General features: G+C 37.2%; 1 protein-coding gene and 1 long non-coding RNA gene across 6 annotated transcripts in view; one reads left to right on the top strand and one right to left on the bottom strand.

The window, feature by feature from the left end:
- FOXJ3 (forkhead box J3) overlaps positions 1-26,304 on the bottom strand; it is a 141,588-nt gene that overhangs the window by 72,491 nt on the left and 42,793 nt on the right. For all 5 annotated transcript variants that reach the window (XM_077844471.1, XM_077844472.1, XM_077844473.1 and 2 more), the window contains 2 exons: positions 25,837-26,161; positions 12,342-12,416 (listed from right to left, as the gene is read on the bottom strand). In XM_077844471.1, coding sequence (XP_077700597.1) covers positions 12,342-12,416; positions 25,837-26,161 — 400 coding nt within the window. The remainder of the gene's footprint in view (positions 1-12,341; positions 12,417-25,836; positions 26,162-26,304) is intronic.
- LOC144281762 (uncharacterized) overlaps positions 1-26,304 on the top strand; it is a 57,626-nt gene that overhangs the window by 904 nt on the left and 30,418 nt on the right. The gene's annotated exons all lie outside the window — the stretch shown is intronic.

Genomic DNA, 26,304 nt, shown 5'->3' with positions numbered 1-26,304 from the left:
GTCTCTGCTTATGTCTCTGCTTCTCTGCGTCTCTCATGAATAAATAAAAATCTTTATTAAATAAACAAACAAACAAACAATTTGAGGGATGCCTGGGTGGCTCAGAGGTTGAGCGTCTGCCTTTGGCTCAGGGTGTAATCCTAGAGTCCCGGGATCAAGTACCACATCGGGCTCCTTGCGTGGAGCCTGTTTCTCCCTCTGCCTGGGTCTCTGCCTCTCTCTCTCTCTGTGTCTCTCATGAATAAATTAAAAATAATAAACTATTTGATTAATCCCAAAACTTGCAGAAATGAAGCAACAAAGAAACAAAAGAAAAACAAATTGTAATCATATGAACAATCATTTTAAATATGGACTAAGCACCCTAAGAAGGCAGAAACTGTTAGATTGAATTTAAAAAGCATGAGCCAATGGCTATATACTGTTTATAAAATACAAGAGCATATATAGACTAAAAGCAAAATACTAGAAGATATATGTTGTGAAGCTACTTAAGAAAGCTGTAGTGGCTATATTAGAAGAAAAAAGTAAGTTTTAAAGAATATTTTAAGAGTATTTCATAAATATAAAAACAAACAGGAAGATTAAACATCACACACAAATATTAATTTTATTTAAGTTTTTTTATTTATTTATTCATGAGAGAGAGACAGAGACAGGCAGAGGCAGAGGCAGAGGCAGAGGCAGAGGCAGAGGCAGAGGGAGAGGGAGAGGGAGAGGGAGAGGGAGAGGGAGAGGGAGACGTAGGCTCCATGCAGGGAGCCCGACGTGGGACTCAATCCCGGGTTTCCAGGATCACACCTGGGCCGAAGGTGGTGCTAAACCGCTGAGCCACCCGGGCTGCCCCAAATATTAATTTTAAATGAGTCACAGACCTAAATGTGAAATTTAAAACTATAAAATCTGTGGCACCTGGCTGGCTCAGTCAGTAGATCATGCAACTCTTGATCTTAGGGTCCAGAGTTCAAGTCCCAAAATGGACACAGAGATTACTTTAAAATATTATTTTTAATAATAAATAAAATTATAAGATCTACAGAAGAAATCATTGGAGAAACATCATTATGACCTTGGTTGATTTCTTGGACAGGACACAAAAGTCACTAATCGTTAAACTAAAAATTGGTAAATTAGACTTCATCAAAATCCAAAATGTCTACTCTTTTTAAGACACCATTTTATCAAAACCACAATGAGATACCACCTCACAACAGTCAGAATGGCTAAAATTAACAACTCAGGAAACAAGAGATGCTGGTGAGGATACAGAGAAAGGGGAACCTTCTTACACTTATGGGAATGCAAACTGGTCCAGTCACTCTGGAAGACAGAATGGAGGTTCCTCAAAAAGTTAAAATAAAACTACTCTACAACCCAGCAACTGCACTACTAGATATTTACCCAAAGGATATAAACAGTGATTTGATGGGGTACATGCAGCCCAATGTTTATAGCAGCAATGGAGCCAAAATATGGAAAGAGCCCAGATGTCCAACAACAGATGCATGGATAAAGATAATGTGATATATATATACATATATATATATAATGTATATTACCTATATGTTACATTTATATATTACATATATTATATATATGTATACTGGAATATTAATCAGCCATCAGAAAGAATGAAATCTTGCCACTTGCAATGACGTGGATGGAACTAAAGGGTATTTTGCTAAGCAAATTAAGTCAGAGAAAGACAAATACCATATGATTTCACTCATCTGTATAATGTAAGAAACAAAACAGATGAACTAAGGGAAAGAAAATTAAAATAAGATGAAACCTGACAAGGAGACAAACCATAACAGACGCTGAACTCTAGGAAACAAACTGAGTGTTGCTGGAGGGAAGGGATAATTGGGGGATGGGCACTAAGGAGGGCCTGTGAATACTGAGCACCCACTGGCTGTTACATGCAACTGATGAATCACTAAATTCTACTTCTGAAACTAAAAAAAAAAAAAAAAAAAAAACCAGAATACCTATTAATAGAAATCATTACATTCAGCAACAAAGATATAAAAATATGAAAGACACTATTATAATAAGAAAAAGGCAAACTAGTCTGAAAAAATATTTATATAGAATAAATCTAGGAAAAAACATATCCAGAACATATTTTTGAAAAACCTACAGAGCGCATGGATGGCTTGGTCAGTTTAAATGTCAGACTTTTTGACTTTGGCTCAGGTCATGATCTCAGGGTCATGAGATTGAGCCACATAGGTTCCACACTGAATGTTGAGCCTGCTTAAGATTCTCTCCCTCTCCCTCAACCCCGCTCTCGCTCTGCTCTCTCTCTCTCTCACACTCTCTAAAAAAAAAAAAAAAGCAAGCCTGTTGGGTTCATTAAAATAAAAAAAAAATTACAACTCAATAATGACAACCAAATTTTAAAAAGAAAAAAAGGCCAAAAGACTTTAAAAGAAACTCCAGAAAAGAGGATATACATATGACCAGTAAGTACATTTCCATGTACTTACTCAATGCTCAATGTGGAAAATTCTATATTAAAACACAATGAGATACCACTCTATGTCCACTAAAATGACTTAGTCAAAGATAGATACATGATACCACCTGTTGACCAGGATGTAGAGCAACTGGAATTCTCATGCACTGCTATTGGAAATTTAAAATACACAACTACTCTGGGAAAAGATTTGGCAGTTTCTTATAAAGTTAATCTCCCACCTACCCTTTGACACAGTAAACACTATGTTAGAGAAATGAAGGTATATATGTATGAGAATTTCTTAGTAGCTTGTTCCTAATAGTCCCAAAATGAAAACAACCCAAATGTCCGCCAACAAATCAATGAATAAATGGAATACTACTTAGCAATAATAAAAAACAAACAACTGACATGTGCAATAGCATCACAGACATCCTGCTGAAAGAAGTCAGACACAAACAGAGGGTACAGGTAATCCAAGAACATGCTTGGGGGCACTAACAGCCCCCCACCTCTGGTTAAAAATCCACATGTTACCTTTGAGTCCCGCAAACCTTAACTACTAATAGCCTACTGTTGACCAGAAGCCTGACTGATTAACAATTAACACATACTTTCTTTTATATGTATTATTACCTGTATTCTTACAATAGAGTAAGCTAGAGGAAAAAAGTGTTTAAAAAAATTATAAAATACATTTAAAGTACTGTATTTATCGAAAAATTCCATGTATAAGTGCACCTGTGCAGTAGAAACCTTGTATTCAAGGGTCAATTGTACGCTGAATGATTCCATTTATGTGAAGTTACATTATGTGAGTTTTACACAAACTAACCTACTATGGAAAACTCTACTGTGGACTTAAATATCACAATCTGAAACTGGGGTTTGTTGTAAAGATTGAGATAATACCTATAAAATAACTCCCTAATCTGCAATGCAGTATACAAATGTAGACATTAATTCGTATCAACAATTCTGGTACAGCACACTAATGTTCTCCTGAAGGAGAGACTCCAACAGCCTACCTAGTGTGCAAAACCCCAAAGATCACAAATTAGAACTGTATAGCTTTGGGGATGCCTGGGTAGCTCAGCGGTTGAGCATCTGCCTTTGGCTCAGGGCGTGATCCCAGGGGTCCAGGCTGGAGTCCCACATCAGACTCCTTTCAGGGAGCCTGCTGCTCCCCGTGCCTGTGTCTCTGCCTATGTGTGTGTCACTCATGAATAAATAAAATCTTAAAAAAAAAAAAAAAAAGAACTGTACAGCTTTGAACACACCTTCTAAAAACAAATCAACTGCCAACTTCGAGATATCCTAAAATATGGTGCCTCTATCTGTCTTATCTGGCTCTGTTAGAAGAGCATGCAACTCCTGATCTTGGGGTCATGAATTCAAGCCCCATGTTGGGTGTTGAGATTACTGAAGAACAATACTAACAATTAAAAAAGATTATATATATCCATCCTAACACAAAGATGGATTTTAGAGGGGGGAAAAATAGCACCCAATTGATTTTAGAGGGGGAAGAAAGTGGCACCCAATTAAAAACCAGGTAGGAATCCTAAACTGAAGTGATCAAACAATACTGATAATTCATCAATTTCAGGAAAATTAAGGTAATCAAAATCTAGAAAATGCATCAAAAATTAAAATGTGCCAAAGACCAACAATGGACTTAAATACCTTTAACTTCATCATTACAAAATATTTATCACTTAAAATAAAGTACAATTATCCTAATAATTTATTTCTGATTGAAATTTTATGTCAATAAGAAGTACCCTGCTCTATCACACATTAATTTGACCTTTCTTTAACAGCCTTCAGATTAAAAGCAGCCTAATAAAAATGCCATTATCTGGTACACTTTGCTAACTCAGTTGCTGGAGCATGTAATTTTTTTTTTTAAGATTTTATTTGATTCATTCATTCATTCATTCATTCATGAAAGACACATAGAGGGAGACAGAGAGAGGCAGAGACACAGGCAGAATGAGAAGCAGGCTCCATGCAGGGAGCCCGACCTGGGACTCAATCCCGGGTCTCCTGGATCATGCCGTGAGCTAAAGGTGGTGTTAAACCGCTGAGCTACCCAGGCTGCCCAAGCATGTGTTTTTTAATCTCAGGGTTGTAATTTGAGCCCCACGTTGGGTACACAGACTACTTAAAAAAATCTTTAAAAAATAAAGCCATTATCTGATTAAATATAAATAGAGGTTGTTACTATTTATTTCATATTCCTGGGGAAAGCAGTCCCTATCATAAATTACTAACCATTCCAAATGGCTAAATCTGTGAATTTTATGTTTTTGGTTTCAACTAACCCTATTGACAAGTTACACATTCACTGATAAAGTGAATCACCAGAGACTATTCTGTGTTCATCCTTAACTCTCAATGCCCATCATCAGGGCCTCCGACACATACTGAATCCCTTCTGTCCCTGACTTTTTCTTTGGCTTCATACCATGTCTCAATGTTTTATTTTTCTCCCAGTTTAAATTTACCAATCCAGTTTTAAAAGTCTGTTTGTTTTCCCTCCAACATCTTAAGATGCTGGTAATTGCCCAGAGCTCCATGGTACAGCATTTGCATGTACTATATAGAGTAAACATACTTCCCAATTTTTGTCTTGATTTACACCTATTGCCTAAGCATAATTAAGAAACACCCCCTTTCATTCTTAGAAGTTTCTAGTTTGGACTAGAAGTTAAATAGTCACTCTACTCAGACCACAAAAATAGACTGTAAATAGTCAAATATACTCAAAGGCAGGCAGCTTGGTTGGCTAGCTGGCTGGCTGAATGTTTGGACAAAAACTATCTTAATGATAGCTCAGGTCCTTGGAACATTTTTCTTGAACAAATACAGGCTTTTATTACTTTTACTTTTAAATATATTGATTACCAAATTAAGCTACGTGGTTTTTTTGTTTTTTGTTTTTGTATATAAGCTAAGTGTTATTCAGGAAAGAAGACTGTTAAGGAATTTACTCTTCATCACTGGATTAAAAATAATACATAATAAACATATTGATTATAGTAAACAGTTCCTTAAATGTTAAAGATACTTAAAAACAGTATGTCCGATTAAGTGATCAATAGTTGGTCGTATCTTGTTTTTAAATCACCATTGCCTTAGCTTAGTCCTTGTAGAAATTTTTTTTAAGTTGGAGAAAAATAAAGTTTTAATGTATCACAACTGATTTCCAAGAGACAGAATTCTCACCTATGTTTAACATAACCCACAAAGCAGTTTAGTATGGCTACTATGTTATTAGGTTAGGTTAATTCAACACTGTCTTGTACCTTAGTATTTTGTCAAACTAATTATTGACCCAAAGACCAAAAGATTTTGATGGCCAGATGAAATTATAACTGACAACAATCCACATATTCTTCAAATGGTGATTAAATGTGGTAAATCCATACAACAGAATACATAAAACAAAAACAATGAACTGCTAAAACAACACAGATAGAATCTCAAATACATTATGCTAACTGAAAGAAGCCAGATCCAAAAGGCCACCCACTGTATGAGTCCCACTTACATGAACTTCTGGAAAAAGCAAAAATATAGATTGAAAACAGATCGGTAGTGGCCTGGGGGTGGAGGAAGAGGCTGACTACCAACGGACAATAATGTTCCATATCTTGGGGATCCCTGGGTTGCTCAGTGGTTGAGTGCCTGCCTTCAGCCCAGGGCATGATCCTGGAGTCTCGGGATCGAGTCCCACATCCAGCTCCCTGCATGGAGCCTGCTTCTCCCTCTGCCTGTGTCTCTGCCTCTCTCTCTCTCTCTCAATAATGAATAAATAAAATCTTAAAAAATATATATATGTTCCATATCTTGATCACAGTGTTGGTTACACTGTATGCTTTTGTCAAAACAACTAGAATCAGGGGGTCCCTGGGTGGCTCAGCGGTTTAGTGCCTGCTTTTGGCCCAGGGCGCGATCCTGGAGTCCCGGGATTGAGTCCCGCGTCGGGCTCCCGGCATGGAGCCTGCTTCTCCCTCCTCCTGTGTCTCTGCCTCTCTCTCTCTCTCTCTCATAAATAAATAAATCTTAAAAAAAAAAATAGAATTATACACCAGTGAATTTTACCATATATAGTTTTTTAAATTAATTTGTTGACAAGGCACGCCTGGGTGGCTCAGTGGTTCAAGCGTCTGCCTTCAGCTCAGGGCATGATATCGGTCACAGGATCGAGTCCCATGTCGGGCTCCCTGTGAGCATCCTGCTTCTCCCTCTGCCTGTGTCTCTGCCTCTGTCTGTCTCTCATGGATAAATAAATAAAATAAAAATCTTAAAAAAAAATTGTTGACAATATATATATATATATATATTTTTTTTACAAAATACTTTTTTTTAAAGTAGTTTAGAGATGGGAAAAAAATAGAGGAGGCCAACAAGAACAAACTGTGACTTCCCATCCTTAAAAGATAATGGAGAATATGGCATGTGGAAATAAAAGGCCACTCTAACTCAACTGCCTTTCCTGAGTATATTGTTAGGGCTCTGTGCAGCACATTTATTTCTGCAATGTTCTCTCTGAATAGGATCCTCATCTCATTCAACTCAGTCTTTCAAATCTCTTCAAATGCCAGTGCTTATTTACTTTTAGGCTTTCTAACCTTGCTTTGTCTACTGAACTGTCTCACATTCAAAATCCACCTTTGCCTTAACATGTATTCCCTGGTACTCATCCTTTTCTTCACTCTTGGATCTCATGTGAGTACAGTGGCCCCCTCTTTAACCCCAGTTTCACATCCTGCAGTTTGTCACAAAGTATGGTCCTTCTAACATATCATCAGAAGGTCAAGAGTAGCCTAATGAGCCATCACAATCCTCCATCACTCACCTCACTTCATCTCATCACGCAGGTACTTTATCATCTCATATCATCAAAGTGGGAATAGAGTATAATGTATTTCGGGGGGATGACATTCACATTTTTCCTACAGAATAACATTAACACTGTTCTATTTTATCATAAGTTATTATCTCTTACACTATGCCTAACTTCTGAATTAAATTTTATCATAGGTACATATGTATAGGAAAAAGACATGCATAGGGTTTGGTACTTTCCAAGGTTTTGGGCATCCACTGGGGTTCTTGCAATGTATCCTCTGCAGATAAGGGCAGATTACTGTACTTACATTAATTCCCTTAATTCCTGATTCTATCTCAACTTTATACTCACTGGTCCCTTAGCTCAATTTGATCATGTCCTCTTCTCAGCCTTCGAGTGGGGCTCTTACCTACCACGAATTAAAGCCACAAAGGTTTTTTTTTGTTTTTTTTTTTTTTTCCACAAAGGTTATTAATTTGATCTATCCCTAAAGTGCTTCAGAAGTGGCAAACTCTAAAATATTCCTGGGAACCCTACCAGTGTTTTTTCAATCAAATAAATAACATGTCCTTATTTTTGTCTAACCAAACTTTTGCTTTTATCGTTAAATCCCACTTCCTATTTGGTTTTATACAAAGAGGTCAAACTCTTCACAAAAATCATGCATCTACTTTAAGACTAGTATTAAAATTACACTCTTATCTTCTTTCCTCAGAGTAAATACCACATACCTGTGATTTCTACAACACTGTTAATCACTTAATGTTATATCTTACATACTTTCAAACCTCTCTAGTTCTTCTACATCTTTTAACAAATCAAGTGACCAAAATAGGATACTTATGAATAAGAAATAATTTATAAATAAATACAACACAATACTAACATGGCCAAAAAAGAAAACTCTTTGTAAAAAAGAGATCAGTCAACTATGCTATGGTCCCCATACTATGACAGTGGACAATAGAAAAAAATTAGTCTCAGAATTCCAGAAAATTCTCTAGCAGCTGTTTCCTCACAAACCACTCTGATTTTCACAGCCACCAAGCCTTTATGACCTTCCTATTTCCAAGCAAGAAAAGCATGCCCCACCCTGCCCTAAAAAGCTCTTCTTAGCATGAATCCACTAAAGTTAGTCTCTCTCAGAACAGGCAGGTGGCCCTCATAGTGTCTTCTTAGCTACTACCTCAGTTCTATTAGAACTCACTGCCGCTAATTATACAACTGTTGAAACCACTTCCTGTAATCTTTTATTTCCTTTAAAATCAAAGATTCATTTTTCTGAGTTGGAGAAGAGGAAAAAAGGTTGAGAAAAGATGAAGGCAGAAAGCAAAGAAAGAGATAGGATTTCTTTTCCCATAATGTGAAAACATTTACCTTCCTTTAAGATAATTAAGAGGCATGTGTAAGTAAAAGGCAGGATAAGAAGACTTTAAAGACAATTAGATCATAAAACAAACAGAAAACTAATAAAAATAGAAAAGATAAAAATAATTAAAAATGGAGATGGACTATAAGATGCAGAAACAGGATTGTAATGAAGATAAAAGAAAATAGACATCTGTCTTAAAACAGGCAGCAGAGTTACTGATGCAAAACATAATTTCATTTTGTGTTTCTTTTTTAAAGAAAGCAATATTGTGGCTATTTGAAATTAGTTTCAAGGAACATAAGAAGACTGATTTCAGCCCATTAATGTATATGGGGGAGATTCAAATATTCAGGGATTTCACGGCAAAGACTTCTAGAAGATGAAGGATTGAGTTAGGAATAAATAGCCATATAAAAACATCTGTAATTCAACAATACTCTTCTAGGTTTAGGCTGGCCTTCATATTTCTCTGGTGATACACTGAACAGGAAGCTATACAGATAAAAATACAAGAAGATGATACTGGATGCGCTACTTCTACCTCTATTTCTTGGACCCTTATGAGTCACGGCAGCAACTAGTAAAATCCTAAGGGGTTAAAGTCCACCCCATACCCAAGATCAAAAACTACTCCCACCCCACCTTGGCTCAATGGTTTTCTCCCACTGTGGTGAGGGTGGTTTTGGAAAAGCTCCTCAAATGCCAGGCAACACTGTAATACAAAAAGAAAAAACAATTCATAAGTACCAAAACTTAACTAACATTTTGGCCTCCCTCTCAAGGAAGATTGGTGTAGTAGAAAAAGCTTTAGTCTAGGAACCAAGGAAACCAAGGGTATTCTGCTTGTGCAGCCTTCATTCTAAGTAAGATGTTTGTTACATTCCAGTAGGGGAGGACACCAAAACTCCCACCTGCTAAAGGTTAGTAAACTAGTGGAACGTAAATCAGAAGCTGCGGATGGTCATCATTGCCATTAACTGGGCTGATAAAAGCAGCCATCAGAGAAGCCGGTAGAACTAAGGGACTTTAGTAGACTAAAATGACACAATTTAAGAACCAGGCTCCAGTTCCTCCTATATAAATTTTCTCCCTTAGTTGGTCTGTAATGGGTTTCTGTGACTACAGGTAAGTCTGGCCAATACACTTGAGTTCTAATTCCACACTGAATCTGGACAAGTCATTCCTCATATATTAGCCTTAGTTTTCTTTTCTATGAAATGGGTTAGATCTGAGGTTTTTCAAAAATGTTTTTTAGGCAATAGTATTTTTAAATAAAAAATTGTATTTTGGTACCAAAAATTAAAATGACTTTATTCCTATAAATGCATTTTATTAAGATCCAATTTAATGTACTTCTGACCAAAGAAAGAACAATGGATATTTAAATCTCACCTTGAGACTGAAAATAAAAATGTCTTTATTAATATAATGTACTTTATAAGATTAAATGTATGATATTCACTATTATGACCAAAATTAATTATAGCAATGACGTGCTTTGATTAAAACAAGACTTTAAAACTGGAAACTAATGGGAAAAGTTGAAATTTGTTAAATTATCAGGATTCTGAGAAAACATGTTTTCCACATACGCCTTATCCCATGATACTATTTAATTAAAGGTGGAGAAAGTTTTAGGTTCTGCACAAAAGAAAACCTGACAGCACAAGTTCTTTTTAAATAGATCGCCAATTGGTTAAGACTTAGTACATAACACAGTAAAGCAATCAGGTGTACCGGGCTTTTTTAATGATTTAAACGTCATGTAAAAATTATATCTGAACCAACTATTTATGGTATTAAATCAGTGCTCTCAAAGAACTCTACTAAAATAATCTCTAAACTCTTGTAGGAACATTTTCAGTCAGATTCATATATACTCACTGCCCATCAGAAATTGTAATGAAGCAAATATAACATTTCTTTTTTTATAATAAGCCTGCTTTAAAGAAAAGAAACACAACCTTAGAGAATTATAAACACAGAAAATAACTGAATCAAATAAGACTATAATAATAATCTATTCGATCTTACTTAGAACCAACTTGATGGGGCACATCACAGAAGGTACTATAAAATATACATTAAGAGTGCATTCTTTATAGTGGAAATGATTAACTTTTTATCTCTAACCTCTAGAAGTTATCTATCTAGCAGAGGATACCATTCATTCATTCATTCATTCATTCAACAAGAGTATCTCATCCGTGAAACCAGCCACTGTGCAAGCAACAGGAGCTAAAAAGTATATGTGTGTGTGTGTGTGTGTGTATCCATACATATGTGGATATATACACACACACACACACACACATGATCCCTACCCTCTTAAAGTTTAGACTTCAACCTAAGGACAGCAGATAGTCCATGAAGATTTTAAACAAAGAAAATAAAAAAAGAAAAGAAAAGAAAATATAACAGGATAACATTTTTGAAAGACAGCATTGGCTACTATGTAAAAGTTACTATAAAGAAGTAGTAAACCCAAGGATAGACTGACTGGTTAGGAGCTACTACAGTGATGACCAAGTAACAGAAAATCAAGAGGGAATAACAGACTCAGATGAAGTATACGGAAACAAAAAAGCTTCAGAGAAGAAATGCTGTAGCTCATCAACCTTAAAAGACCCAAAGAGTAGGCCACACAAGTAGAGAAAGGGAGTTTGTGCCGTAGAAGATAATCATACGAAAAGCATGTTTGGGAAACTTCAAGCAGTTCCTCACAGTCAGTTTGAATATGAATCATAGCTAGAAAGGTAGATCAAGGAAAAGCATAAAGGGTATTTGATAACACAAGGAAACATCTCCAAGATACTGACCAGGCAGTACTTTTAAGTAGGGGTGGTAACATAGCCAGGTTTTAGACAGATTTTAGAAAGATTCTTCCAGGGATAGTTAACTTAAAAAGACTGTTTGGCTGGTTAGACTTTTTAACCAGCCAAACAATAGTGCATTTGCCAATAGATAAATACACTGTCTCAAAATCATCTAATAATGCATCCTGACAACCAAATTATGGCCCAAGAAAGTACTCTGAGCTTTAGAAACCAAGTAACTAGTACCAAGTTCAGGTCACACTGCAGTTGATATGGCTATTAAAACCAAAAAGAAGGGAAGTCCCTGTAGATAAAATACTAGAAGTATAATGGTGGCAGGAGATAAATAGAATGAAAAGGAAAAAACATCAACTAAGAAATTAAGGAAACAGAGAATTTTATTTCAGGGTAAGAATTATTGGCACTTCTGTCAAGATCTACCAAATATACCTCTTATATGCAATAAATAATGAATTGTGGTTCCTGACAAGCAATTCAAAAACCAAATAGACACTACTTAAGAAAATAAACAAAACTAGATTAGAAGCAGCAACCTATTACAGAGGACCAGCTCTACACTAGAAGTTACTTCCCACTGCTTAAAGAGAAGTGCCTGGTTGGTCCTTGAAGATTATCAACTAAATGGGGATGAAGTAGGGTAAAGTGAAGGAGCATCAGGAAGGTTCCTGACCAATGAATTAGACAGGTTCTTGAGTGCTCTCATTCCAATTCTCTTTCTCTATGTGTAACAGATTACTCAGATACAAACATGACAACAGATAAATAATGAAGAATCCAATTATTTTATCTTAAGATAATGAATCCTACCTTTCCGGGATCATCCTTTGATCGAGGCACTTTAAGGAAACACTTGTTCAGTGACAAATTATGTCGTATGGAATTCTGAAATTAAAGAAAAGCCACAGGGTCATTGGAATCCAAGAGACAAAATCTACTCTTAAAAACAGAATCAGAGGCCTAAATATCTCTGTGCACTAGAATACAATTCCAAGCTTCAAATGTAAACCTTTCCAATTTTTAAATTATCAGTGCTGCAAAGTAACTACTGGGAAAGACAGCTTCTAGTAAACTTTATAAAACTCCAAATGATGAAATATGTATATATGTATCCCATTTTAAACGTTTATTAAGACCTTTTAGGAAGATCTAATCATAGGAAGATGCGCCTATGATTAATGTTAAATATTAAATACGAAATATAAAATTGTATATTACATCATGACTATGACTTTTTTTTTTTTTTAAAGATTTATTTATTCATGAGAGACCGAGAGAGAGAGAGGCGCAGAGACACAGGCAGAGGGAGAAGCAGGCTCCATGCAGGGAGCCCAACGTGGGACTCGATCCCGGGTCTCCAGGATCACGGCCTGGGCTGAAGGCAGCGCTAAACCGCTGAGCCACCCGGGCTGCCCCATGACTATGACTTTACCTGTGGTATTCATTCATTCATTTTTTTAAAAGTAGGCTCCATGCCCAACATGCAGCTAGAACCATGACCCTGAAATCAAGAGCTACATGTTCTACCAACTGAGCCAATCAGGCAACCCCCATTCACTCATTCTTAGAATTACCCAGAATTGCAAAATGCTCAGTTATTCTACCTGAATTATAGGAGATAATTTTTTTCTTTCCTGCAATGTTCAAATAAGCTATAATGCACAAGTATTATCATTTTTCTAATGAGTTAAAAAAATGTGTAAGCAAAAACAATTCCACTGTTCCATTACAAGAATGTATAGAAGCTAATTAGGTTCTTACTTCAATTTGTAAGAAAACACATAAAACAGGGTAGCCCTGGTGGCGCAGCGGTTTAGCGCTGCCTACAGCCCAGGGTGTGATCCTGGAGGCCCGGGATCGAGTCCCACATCGGGCTCCCTGCATGAAGCCTGCTTCTCCCTCTGCCTATGTCTCTCATGAATAAATAAATAAAATCTTAAAACACACACACACACACATAAAACAGTGGCTACAGAGGGCTAGCAAGAACATCTAGCTCCATCAATGCAGCAAGAAAGAATAACTATCTTGGATGGCAAGAAAATGCACTCAGCGACCTGAAGAATCTGTGAAACAGAAAATCTTCTCTTGAATAAGGACTGTGCCACAATTTTTACAAAAAATACCCAAAGGCCATTTCTTTTTAATACAGTGTTCCAAAATCCATTCCATAATTTCTGTGCCAACATGGCCAGGTATTTAGTAGATAGAGAGGGGGCTCCAAAAGCATTTAGCCAATTTTAGGGGAGAGCATTTAGGGCATATTTTAAACATAAAATCCAGAACTCTAACAACAATGCCTATATGAAAACTTTCCTCTCAGGACACCTGAGTGGCTCAGTGGTTGAGCACATACCTTCAGCTCAGGTTGTGATACCAGGATCCTGGGATTGAGTCCCACATCGGGCTTCCCATAGGGAGCCTGCTTCTCCCTCTGCTATGTCTCTGCCTCTCTCTCTGTGTCTCTCATGAATAAATAAAATCTTTAAAAAAGAGAGAAAAACTTTCCCCTCGTAGAGGAATATCAGGATTACAAAAGTCTTTTAAAAATGACCACCGAATATAAATTCAAGCCTATCTTATTACCAAACATCAATTTCAAACTTAAGAATGGGAGTTCCACCTCTGCTTGGGATATAAACAGCTACAGAGAGTAATGATCACTCCCAAACAATGAAAAAACGTTTAATGGTAAAGCCAAAAAACAAAACCAAAAAAATCCTATTTTTGAGTCACATCAGAGAGATGAAGCTGCAAGGCAGCACAACAAATTAAATTCCTAAGAAGGACAAGCCCATTCAAGGAGAAAGCAGACAAACTGTCTCATCTTTTGGCAGAGTATGGGAGAAAGAAGTGGCCACCATCCAAGCATCCAAGAAACTAGCTAAAATTTGTAAGGTAAAGCATAGGCTGGTGTGTCAGTTTTTTTTTTTTTTTCAAGATTTTATTTATTTATTCATGAGACACAGAGAGAGAGGCAGAGACACAGGAAGAGGGAGAAACAGGTTCCCCAAAAGGAGCCTGATGCGGAACTTGATCCCAGACCCCAGGATCACTCCCTGAGCCAAAGACAGAGACTCAACTGCTGAGCCACCCAGGCGTCTCCTATGTGTCAGTTTAAAGTAGCAAGGGCCCCAACCATAAGGGAAGTTCCTACTCACTCTTAAAGCTCTTTCCCCATGAGCCTTTATTACATGCTCACAAGAAAGAATGGGAATAAGAAAGGAGAACAAAGAACGTTTCCCTTGTAGTTCATAAGCAGGAAGGAGGTAATAGACAGTTGTAGTGGGAAATAAGGCCCTACCACCTTCAAGAGATCTCACAAAGCAACTTTAACTATGAGGCAGGAGCAGCAAAACTCATCGACAGGACTCTGGCAAAGACTGATTCTGAGGGAAGAATGGAAATGAAAACCCTCTCAAGACACAAGCGAAGATCTACTGATGGCTGGGAAGGAAGAGTAGAAGCAAACCCCCTTTACCTCTGGGAAAACTGTCAGAAAGTGCCTTGGACCCGAGACCCTACATTAAAAGAAACTACAGATACCCTAGTATGGCTCAAGGGAAGAAACACTGAAAGGCCATACCTCAAGTCCAAGGGCCTAAGTATGACTGAGGCTGAATCAAGAAAAGAGGGACACCTGGTTCCTTCAGTGGGTAGAGCAAGTGACTCTTGATCTTGGAGTCACAGTAGGGGCCCCAAGTTGGGCATAGTTATTTTAAAAAGGAAAGGAGGGATCCCTGGGTGGCGCAGCAGTTTAGCGCCTGCCTTTGGCCCAGGGCACGATCCTGGAGACCCGGGATCGAATCCCACATCGGGCTCCCAGTGCATGGAGCCTGCTTCTCCTTCTGCCTATGTCTCTGCCTCTCTCTCTCTCTCTGTGTGACTATCATAAATAAATTTAAAAAAAATTTTTTTAAATAAAAAATAAAAAGGAAAGGAAAAGGAGGAAGGAAAGAAAGCAGAGAAAACTCAAAGCCCCTATCCCAAGCCCAGCAGTGAATAACAAGTGAGAACAGCCTATTGATAGAGGACAGGCAGGAACATGGAGAGATCCCCAATTGTAGCAAGGTAGGCAGGGACAACAAAAATCTAAAGAGAAAACAGGAAAACTGAGAAAATTCTATAGTACCCAGGCACCTCATTCCAAGCACAGGTAATAAAAGCCTATTGCTACAGCAATGTAAAGTCTGTGGTATACTGAAGGTAAAGATACCAACAACAAAACCCAAATCCAACTCAATTATTGACAAATTGATTCAACTCTCCAAACAAATGGCCTGGGGAGAAAGACACTTGTCCATCTACAGGTATAAACATTATTTACCTTGGGTTGCCTGGGTGGCTTGGCTGATTAAGCTTTGACTCTTGATTTTGGCTCAGGTCATGATCTCAGAGTCATGAAATCCACCCTGGGTGTGGAGCCTGCTTAAGATCCCCTCTCTCCCTTCTTCCTCTGCCTCTCTCCTCAGCCCCCACCAACCACACTCACTTGCTCTCTATACCATTTATCTCAATCTTGACCATTCTTCTATACATATTATCTGGCACTCAAACACTGCAAGACATGTAAGAAATGCAAGGGAAGAAACTCCACTGTCAAGACATAAAACTATCAATATTCAAATGAAAGGTGTTAGAACTATCAGACTAGAACTTTAAAATAACTAACTGATATGTTCAAGGACCAAGTAGAAAAGGTGGTAACTTGCATAAAGAGATAGGGAATTTCAAGGACACCTGGGTGGCTCAGCGGTTGAGCACCTGCCTTTGGCCCAAGGCACGATACTGAGTCCCACGATTGAGTCCCACATCATGTTTCCTGCATGGAGCGTGCCTCTCTCTGCGTCTCTGAGTAAATAAATAAAATCTTTAAAAAAAAAAAAAAAAAAAAGAGAGATGGGGAATTTCAACAGAGATGTGGAAACTGTAAGAGTGAAAAGTAAATAATAAAATTAAAGGACATAATCAAAGATAAAGAACTCCCTAAATAGATTCATCAGCAGACTGGACACAACCAGGGAAAAGCTCAGATATTTGAGGCTAGATCAAGAGAAATTACCCAAATTGACACACACGTGTACAAACTTTAAACACACACACAAGATCGTTCAAAAACTGTGGAACAATATATGTAATGGGAGTCCCAGAGGAGGAAAAAAAAAAGTATGGAGAAGAAAAATGTGAAGAACAGACAAGACTCTTCTGAAAATAATTCAAGACATCAAATCACAGATGCAGAATTTCAGAGAACGCCAAACGGAAGAAATTAAAAATTCACACACCTATTTTTATTAGAGGTCAAAATGGTGAAAATCAAAATGAAGAGAATATTGTGAAGGCAGCAAGAGGGGGAAAATTATGTACAGAGGAATAAAGATAAAAATTATAACATCTCAAAACTGTGCAAAGTTTTTGAGACATCTCAAAAACTGCAAATTAGAAGGCAACAGAGTGACATCTCCAAAATACTAAAAGAAAAAAAAAACATATTCTGTATGCACTGAAAATGTCTCTCAAAAATGAAGACAAGATAAAGACTGAGAAAAGCAAAAGCTAAAAGATTTTATTTTTTATAGTGCCAGTTGGCTGGTAATGCTATATGGAAGTTCTTCAGGCAAAAATGTAACAAATAGGAACTTGGATCTACAAAAAGAAATAAGAGTTCCAGGGGCACCTGGATGGCTCAGTTTGTTAAGCAGCTGCCTTTGGCTCAGGTCATGATCCCAGGGTCCTAGAATCAAGTGCCATATTAGGCTCCCTGCTCACCCAGGAGACTGCTTCTCCCTCTCCCTCTGCTTGTGTGCTCTCCCATGTGCACTCTTTGTCAAATAAATAAAATCTTAAAAAAAAAAAAAAAGTTCCAGAAATTGTAAAAATGAAGGTAAATTTTAAAAACACTTTTTCTTATTTATAACACTTTAAAAATATTAATTATCCAGGGACTCCTGGATGGCTCATCGGTTTAGCGTCTGCCTTCGGCTCAGAGTGTGGTCCCGAAGTCCCAGGATGGAGTCCTACATTGGGCTCCCTGCAGGGAGTCCTTTTCTCCCTCTCTGCCTATGTTTCCCCGTTTCTCATAAATAAATAAAATCTTTAAAAAAATAATAAAATAAAATAGAACTATCTCGAGAAAATATAACAATTATGAAGTTTATAATATAAAAGTAAAATGTATGACAACAATAGCACAAAGGATGGGTCAAAAGAATTAGAAATATAAGGTTTATAATGTTCTTACACTATACATAAAATGGTATATAGTTGAAAGCAAACCTTCATAAAGATGCGTATGGTAAAACTAGAACAGTCACTAAAATTTAGAAGGGGTATAACTGATAAAATAATAGCAGAAATAAAATGGAATCATAAAAAATAGCCCAAATCTAAAAAAAGACAAGAAAAAAAAGGAACGAATTTAAACAAACTGGAGTTCATCTACCCACCTTAAAAGTTTAAGATGGGGGTGAAAAAATTTTTCTATATGGCCTCAGGGGAAGGACACATCTCTACTTAGGGCTTCCTCCTCTACAAAAAGCTAAGATGTATGTTGGAAATCATCAAGACTCCCCCCCAAGTCCTTTTTTCATTTCTACATTTGCTGCCTACGTAAATCTCATCTACAGCCATGGCTTCAATGACCATCTGTGATGATCTGGACCTCCAAACTACACCTGTCTCCTGAGTTCCTAACATATATTTTCAACAATCTACCAGACATCTCCAGAAACACCTTAAACTCAGTATGATTAAAATTAAACTCAATCTTTATCCCCACAGTGATCTTCCAGTTTTCTCTTCTCAGGTTAAAGACAGTTAGTTATTCACATAACAGCTCTAATCAGAAAGCATTAAGATAGGCACTTAGATGGATCAGCTGGTTAAGCATCTGCCTTCAAGCTCAGGTCATGATCTGAGTCCCACATCAGACTCCCTGTTCAGACTCCCTCTGCCCCTCCCCTCAGCTCATGTTCGTTCTCTCTCAAAAATAAAATCTTTGAAAAAAATTTTAAAAGAAAGCTTTAAGACATACTTAAAATTAAAACCCTTCTCTTTTCTTCACCATCTAAATAAATGTTACCAGATCTTTTTTCTTTTTTAAAGATTTTATTTATTTACTCATGAGAGAGACAGAGAAGCAGAGACATAGGCAAAGAGAGAAGAAGGCTCCCCGCAAGGAGCCTGATATGGGACCCCGGAGTCATGCCCTGAGTCAAAGGCAGTCATTCAACCACTGAGCCGTGCAGGCATCCCAATCTGTTACCAGATCTTAAGTCTACCTTTGATCCACCTACTTTATTCCATCTCCCATCACTATCTCAATCCAGGACACCATTCTCACCAAAAATAGTACAAAGGCTTCCTAAGTGGTGTCGTCCTCCACCTTTCTCTCTTTGTCTCTCCCCCACCATGCTCAACTCTGCAGGCAGTTCTCCACAAGGTATTCAGTATTATTCCTTCACTTAAAACTTTTCAATGACTTCCCACTGCACTTAGGATAAAATCCAATAACCTTATAGCCTCCAAACTCCTTCATCTGACCCTACCCTCCTTACCCAACTGTCTATATTCATCCCCTCTAATGTTCCTTCTCACCTCTAGGCTTTCCATTTGTTGCTCCCTCAAAGAGGACTGCCCCCAGCATTACTCACTCTATCCCTTTCACCTGAGTCTATTCAACTTCAATTCATTCTTGGCTTAAACATCAGTTGTTTGTTTTTTTAAAGATTTATTTATTCATGAGAGACAGAGAGAGAAGGGGGGTGGGGGGGCAAAGACACAGGCACAGGCAGAAGGATACTCCCTGCAGGGAGCCTGATGTACGGGACTCAATCCCAAACCCTAGGATCATGCCCTGAGCCAAAGGCAGATGCTTAACCACTGAGCCACCCAGAAGTCCCTAAACATCAGTTCTTTAGGGAAGTCTTCTCTGACTTTTCTCAATAGTTTAGGTCTCACTGTAATAAACTTCTCACCCTGGACTTCTCATCACACTTATAATTATTTGTTTAATGGTCTTCTTCCCACATACTGCATCCTATACCAAAATGTATGTAGGCTCCATGATGGTAAGGACCTTGTCTATCAACTCATAACCTAGAATATAATGCTTTTCATATGGTAATCACAAATCAGTTGAAAAAAAAAAAAACCAAAAGCATATTTAGAAAGTTAAAATACCCAGAGAAAAAAAAAATAAAATAAAATAAATAAAATAAAATAAAATAAAATAAAATAAAATAAAATAAAATACCCAGAGAAAGGGGTGTCTGAGTGGCACAGTCGGTTAAGCATCTGACTCGTGGTTTCAGCTCAGATCATCATGTCAGGGTTGTGGGGTCAAGGCCCAAGTTGGGCTCCAAGTGGAGCCTGCTTAAGACTCTCTTTCCCGGGATCCCTGGGTGGCGCAGCGGTTTGGCGCCTGCCTTTGGCCCAGGGCGTGATCCCGGAGACCCGGGATCGAAACCCACGTCGGGCTCCCGGTGCATGGAGCCTGCTTCTCCCTCTGCCTGTGTCTCTGCCTCCCTCTCTCTCTCTGTAACTATCATAAATAAATAAAAATTAAAAAAAAAAAAAAAGACTCTCTTTCCCTCTCCCCTTCCCCCTGCATGTGCATGCCCCACCCCCTCTCAAATAAATCCTTAAAAAAGTTTTTAAAATACCCAGAGAGATACGAAAGTCAAGACATGAATATATATATATATATATATATATATATATACACACACACACACACACAATGAAGATCCTCACATCTTGGCCAGACTGTAACTATAATAATTCCAAGAAAAGAAGTTAGGAGAATAGAGGTAGATATAATTTAAATGGTCTAGGTTAACCTGGAGAAAAATGGCCCAGGTTAAATAACTGATCAAAGCATACTGCTTGGCCTTAAAAATCTCAGCCCCAAAAGTGGTTTCTCAAAAGTAAAATTTATCTGGACTAAAATCACTTATAATGGTTTTTAATGCCAATTCCTAGGCTCTATTCAAGATGACTAATTCAAAATCTCTGGAGTTGTGACCCAGGAATCTAAATTTTAAAAACATTCTAAGTGATTTTTATTTTAAACTTAAGTTTAAACTGGTACCTCTAATTCAAATTAACCACCACATTCCTACCTGTATCTCGTTTTCCCCCTCACTGTGAGAGCCCTAGTTTCCCAACATCAAATATATGTACTCATGTATTCTATCATACCATGCATATTATATAGTTTTAGAATTGCTCCCAACTTCTCTTCTTGGGGTTACTGGAGGTAGAGACTGACTGCCCCTAGTGAAAAACCACTAAACAGAGCTATTAAGTAAACATCACAGTTTCTTTGCAATTCTTTTCAATCTTAGTATATATCCCATGGAAATAATAGAATACTCTTTTCAAAAGTTCCTTGAATTTTTTTTGTGTGATTGTGTTATTCATTTGGTAAGACGTATGGCTTGTCTGTTTCTGCTTATATTCAATTCTAAAGTTTCCTTTTTCCATCCTTTTTGGTTCTCTCTCTCTTTCTCTCTCTCTCTCTCTCTCTCTATATATATATATAGTGTAAAAACACATGGTTTAGAACTAAATAAAGTGTACTCAAAATCTTATTCTCTTCTATACTCCTTCCACCTAGGTTCCACCCAGGTTCCACCCAACCCCTTATAAGTAACTATATTCACTACATTTCTAGTTTATTATTTGTTTCTTTTTAACAATAAACAAATATAGATTTTTCTTTCTCTGCCCACATAAAAAGAATACACTCCACATACACATAACATTTTTTTGTATTTTTCTTTTTATTACCCTAAACTCCAGTAAGCTAAAAGGTTTTCTTTAGTAAAACGAATAGCACAAAAATTTAAATTTAGTAAACGAATAGCACAAAAATTTAAATAAAAATTAAATTAGAGGAAAAACTCTAGTTCAGATTACAAAATCATTCCATCATAGAAATTAAAATAGTGTTTTTTAAACTCTTCTGGAATATTCAAAGAGTTATTTTCAGTATATAACCTCCCTTCAATGCCCTAGCACAGAAATGAAAGGGAATTCTAACTAAATATTAAAGTTCTATCTGAATCCTTTCAAATGACCATGGCAATTTTCTCCTCTGGGTGACAAGAAATACTGAGCACCAGACTGTAGGAGTGTGCAAAACAAATCTAAGGAGAGCAAATTGTAAAATGTGAAAATAGAGTTAAGACCTGAGCAAAGGAGGTGGTAAACCAGTTTCCATTTGTCTCCATTTGCAATGTTTATTTTAAATTATTTCTCTGTCTACAGAAATAAAATTGGCAACAATCCTGGCAAGTTCTAAGCACCCTAAAATTGGGGGAAGAGACTTTTTAAAAGAAAAACTATAAGATAGCAATCCCTGGAAATATTAAAGATCTGCCTAAAGCAAGAGATTGGACCAATCTCTTTGGTTCTATGAGGAACATACTCCTCCACCTATTCCCATTTCTTCCTTTTCCCCTTCTTTCCTCACTATAACTAAGCCATTATCTTCCAGCTAAAACTATCAGTTACTTCCAAACCAGTGTCAGGGCATGAGTTGGGCTGGCCAGCAGCACAAAATTCAGCAGAATGGATGTGGCACTCTCATGTGGACTTACACTTGAGCCAAGCTGAGGTCAGACAGTAAATGAGGTACATAATTGATCTTCATGTACTATTCACTTCAAAATTTGGACCAAGCTCTTCAGCTTGGCATTCATATATTCACGGAATCTCTGCATTCTGGCTCTATCCCAACTCTTACTGCTTTCTCTCAAGAACCCCTATAAGCAACTGTTTCCTGAATGTTTTATATATATATATTTTTTTTAAGATTTTATTTATTTATCCATGAGAGACACAGAGAGAGAGAGGCAGAGACACAGGTAGAAGGAGAAGCAGGCTCCATGCAGGGAGTCCGATGCGGAACTTGATCCCGGGACTCCAGGACCACGCCCTGGGCCGTAGGCAGGCACCAAACTGCTGAGCCATCCAGGGATCCCCCTTTTATATATATTTTAAATAAAAACCCAAATCTTCCTCGTCTTCCAAATAATGCTCAATTACACTTCCTCAATAGTTTTCTATTGATTCACCCTTCCTGTGTGCTCCTAGCACTTAGTCTTTTTGCCACTCAAGAACCTCATCACACTTGCCATAAGCTCTTCTAAATTCTCACAGCACTTCTTAACTTCAATCTTCATTTAACACTCTTTACTAAGCCACACATATACTGGATAGTATTACACACAGTAGGTGTGCCCAATTAGTCAATTCATCACAGCACAGTATTCTGTATTTCTCTATTACAGAACTGTTTACATAACATCATACTTACTTGTTTATAGATTATCCCCCTTATCCAATAAAGATTATAAGCTTCCTTAGGGGGCCTGTGTTAATAAGTTTCTTAGTACTGCCAAACTCAACATACTCACAAGAGTATACAGTAAGTAAATCCTTTTCAAATTAAAGACTAAAGTAGCTGAAAATAAGAGGATATGATCTAGGCCAGAGTCCACAGAATGAACTCAGCCAACAGACTTATGTTTGGCCTGCACTGTATTAAAGAGAACTGGAATTAAAATTTAAAAATTGGGAAACAGGGCAGCCCAGGTGGCTCAGTGGCTTAGCTCCACCTTCAGTCCCGGGTGTGTTCCTGAAGACCAGGGATCGAGTCCCACGTCAGGCTCCCTGCATGGGAATGGAGCCTGCTTCTCCCTCTGCCTGTGTCTGTGCTCCCCCCCGCCCCCCGTGTGTGTGTGTGTCTGTGTCTCTCATGAATAAATAAAATTAAAATAAATAAATAAATAAATAAATAAATAAATAAATGAATTGGGAAAAAACACAAAATCCAGATTTCTGAATTTTCAGGGGGTGGGGGGATGTAAGATCTGTCATATTCTCTAAAATGCAACAAGTGCCTAGAGCACAGCTGCCTTACATTAGACATGCACTCTTCTGTTAGGCATCTTTTTTGCTTTACTCATTTATGTCACCTGTCTGGTTTCGGCAAATATTTAGGTTTACAACCAGTTAAAGAGACCCATGAATCCCTGATGGGCTTTCTAAGCCAAAGCCACTTATTCAAATTTGCCATGTCTATTCCCTAGCCACCATATTTTTCCAATATTAAAGAGGTTTATCAAAATCTGCCTTCCCTCATCCGAAATCTTGACAGAAGGACTCTACTGAATAGTAGTGCCTAAAGCCAGAGCACACAGTTTACATGGATCACTACTACTTGGTTAAAATGATGTTTTTTTTTTTATTCATGGATCAAATACTTTTATGTATTTCCTCCAATGAAATATTGTTAAGAGTAGACTCTTATTCATATTATACTGTTAACAATTGCTGCTCATACTGAGTTGGCCAGTTAAGAGACAGACCATCTTGGAAAATTAAATTCAATAAATATTTATACAGTGTTTACAAAATTATAGGCCTTGTGTAATGGTTAAGGCATGAGATTTGAAATCTCCAAATCTCCAAGTTTGTTACTAAATCTTGGGTTCCTGCATTCTTTGAGAAACTGTAAAGTTAGTTCTCTAAGCCTCAGTTTTCTTACTTTGCAAATTTGGACAGTAACAATACTTACTTCCTAAAACTGTTGTGTGACTTAAAAAGACAAAGATGTCAGAAGGCACTTGGGAGTAAAGCACCTGACACATAGAAATAAAAGCAACTATCACTTAAGTATTTGGGTACAGAAACAAAAACTAATGAAACAAGATATTTAAGCAAAAATCTAAAAGTCTATGATGCTGTTATTTATCAAGCATATGGAAACAGAAGAGATTAGTTCTATAGGGAGGAGAGAGGTAACACACAAGCTGAAAGACAAAATAGGATAATGCCAACTAGAAAAAAAGGCAGAAAGTCCAAGGACAAATAAGAGAAAATTGAAAGCAAGGAAAAAAAAAAATCACAGCTTTTATTTCCAGGGACAGCTAGCAGGCTGGAATAGGCAAAAGAAAAAAGATGCATGAGAAAGAACTAGAAAAAAGTAAAGCCATGAAAGAAGGCTGGGACCAAGATTCAAGGTTTCATTTGAACCACATTTCCTAGGCTTACTAAATGGAAGCACTGTACTAGGACATGGAATAGAAGTGGATATGTTAAAAATCCCTTCCCTTGAGACACCTGATTATCTGACATGGTGCATAGCACATCATCAATGCATAATAAATCAGTAAATATCTTTAATAAATCTAGTCAAACAAAAAAGACAAAAGTGTTGAGACAGGAAGGCTTAAAAGAAACAAGAGTAATTACCATCTAAAACTCTAAACTCCCTTTTTCCACATGCATATACACATACCCTACATAGCATACAACTGGGTAATTCTCATATGGGAATATAAACAATATGTGCAGACACAAAAGAAAGTTAAATTGAATTATTTGTTGTAGAACATAAATTAGGTAGGAAACCAATTTGACAGTTCATCAAAAAGCTTAGATGAGGAACGAGGGCTTCTTAAAATCTGGTTGATTCTACGAGTGGACAGGAATAATACAAGATGAGCCTGGAACATCTTGTTGTGCCAGAAAGTTAAAAAGTGCTAAACAAACAAAATAACAGGGCCAAATCAAAAGGGCACAGGAGCCAACTTCTAAGAGCTCTTTATGGCCAAAGCTTCAACTATCTGATTGACAAATAATGACAGCACAAATAAATGTCCATGAATGCATACTATGCAAAATAAAAGACTGAATAAGTAAATAAAACGAGAAAGTAGAAGTCTTGAATACAAAAGAATCCCAATTAATAGAGAAGGAATAAAGGAAAAGAAAAAACTCGAAAGTACTGAACTAACATCAATTTCTCAGTTTTTATCACTGTACTATGATTACCTAAGATGTTAACATAGAGGAAGTGATTGAAGGACACAGGGGAACTCTCTGGACTATTTATGTAACTCTTCGATAAATCTAAAACTCTTTCAAAATGAAAGTTAAAAAAAAAACCTTAGATGAGGAAAACAATACTAGTTACAATACTTTTTTTTTAAACTAAAGACCCACTATCCACTTACCTGAGCTGTAAGTATTGTTTTCCAGTAAATGCTAATTATCTCTGTTCTTACTTTATGTTCTCTCAGTCATGCAACATAATAAAGTTTTAACGAATTGGTATTCCATCAAAGGTAAAATTAATCACTTAATAAAAAAATTTTACTTGTCTGACATCTTAAAAATGACTAATCATCAGAATTTCACTTTTTAATTATATAAGCCCCTACAAAGCTTTATCTTCAATAGAGCCATTTTTATGTTTATAGCATAAAAATAATAATTTAAATAAAATCCTTACCTTCCAACCACTGCCAGCCTCTCTATAATATGGGAAGTTATCACAGATCCACTGGTAAATCTCACTTAGAGTCATTTTCTTTTTGGGTGAGCTATTAATTGCAAATGTAATGAGGCTGGCATAACTGTATGGAGGTTTCCCATCTTTGTGCTGTTGGACTTCTTCTTGGTCCAGTGTTGTATTTGGGTCAAGGAGTGCATTCTTCTTGGAAATTCCTGTTCCATGTGCATTTTGTGTAGCATCAGATTTTTGGATGGCTGCTCTCATGGTGAGCTGTGGTAACCAGTCCATAGATGTTAGGCTGCTCTCCAGTTCAGATGTCATCCTGAAGGTAAATAGACTCCTTAGTCAATATCAAGGAAAGAACCCCTGCTTCTCAAAATATCCAATATTCACAAATCTAGGAGTTCCAAAGTGAGGGAAAGCCTGAGTTAAATCTGGAGGAAAAAGATTGAGTATGTTAATGAC

The sequence above is a fragment of the Canis aureus genome, chromosome 13 (genome assembly GCF_053574225.1).
Source record: "Canis aureus isolate CA01 chromosome 13, VMU_Caureus_v.1.0, whole genome shotgun sequence".
In the NCBI taxonomy this organism is placed as follows: domain Eukaryota; kingdom Metazoa; phylum Chordata; class Mammalia; order Carnivora; family Canidae; genus Canis; species Canis aureus.
This window is presented reverse-complemented; position numbering and strand designations above follow the sequence as displayed.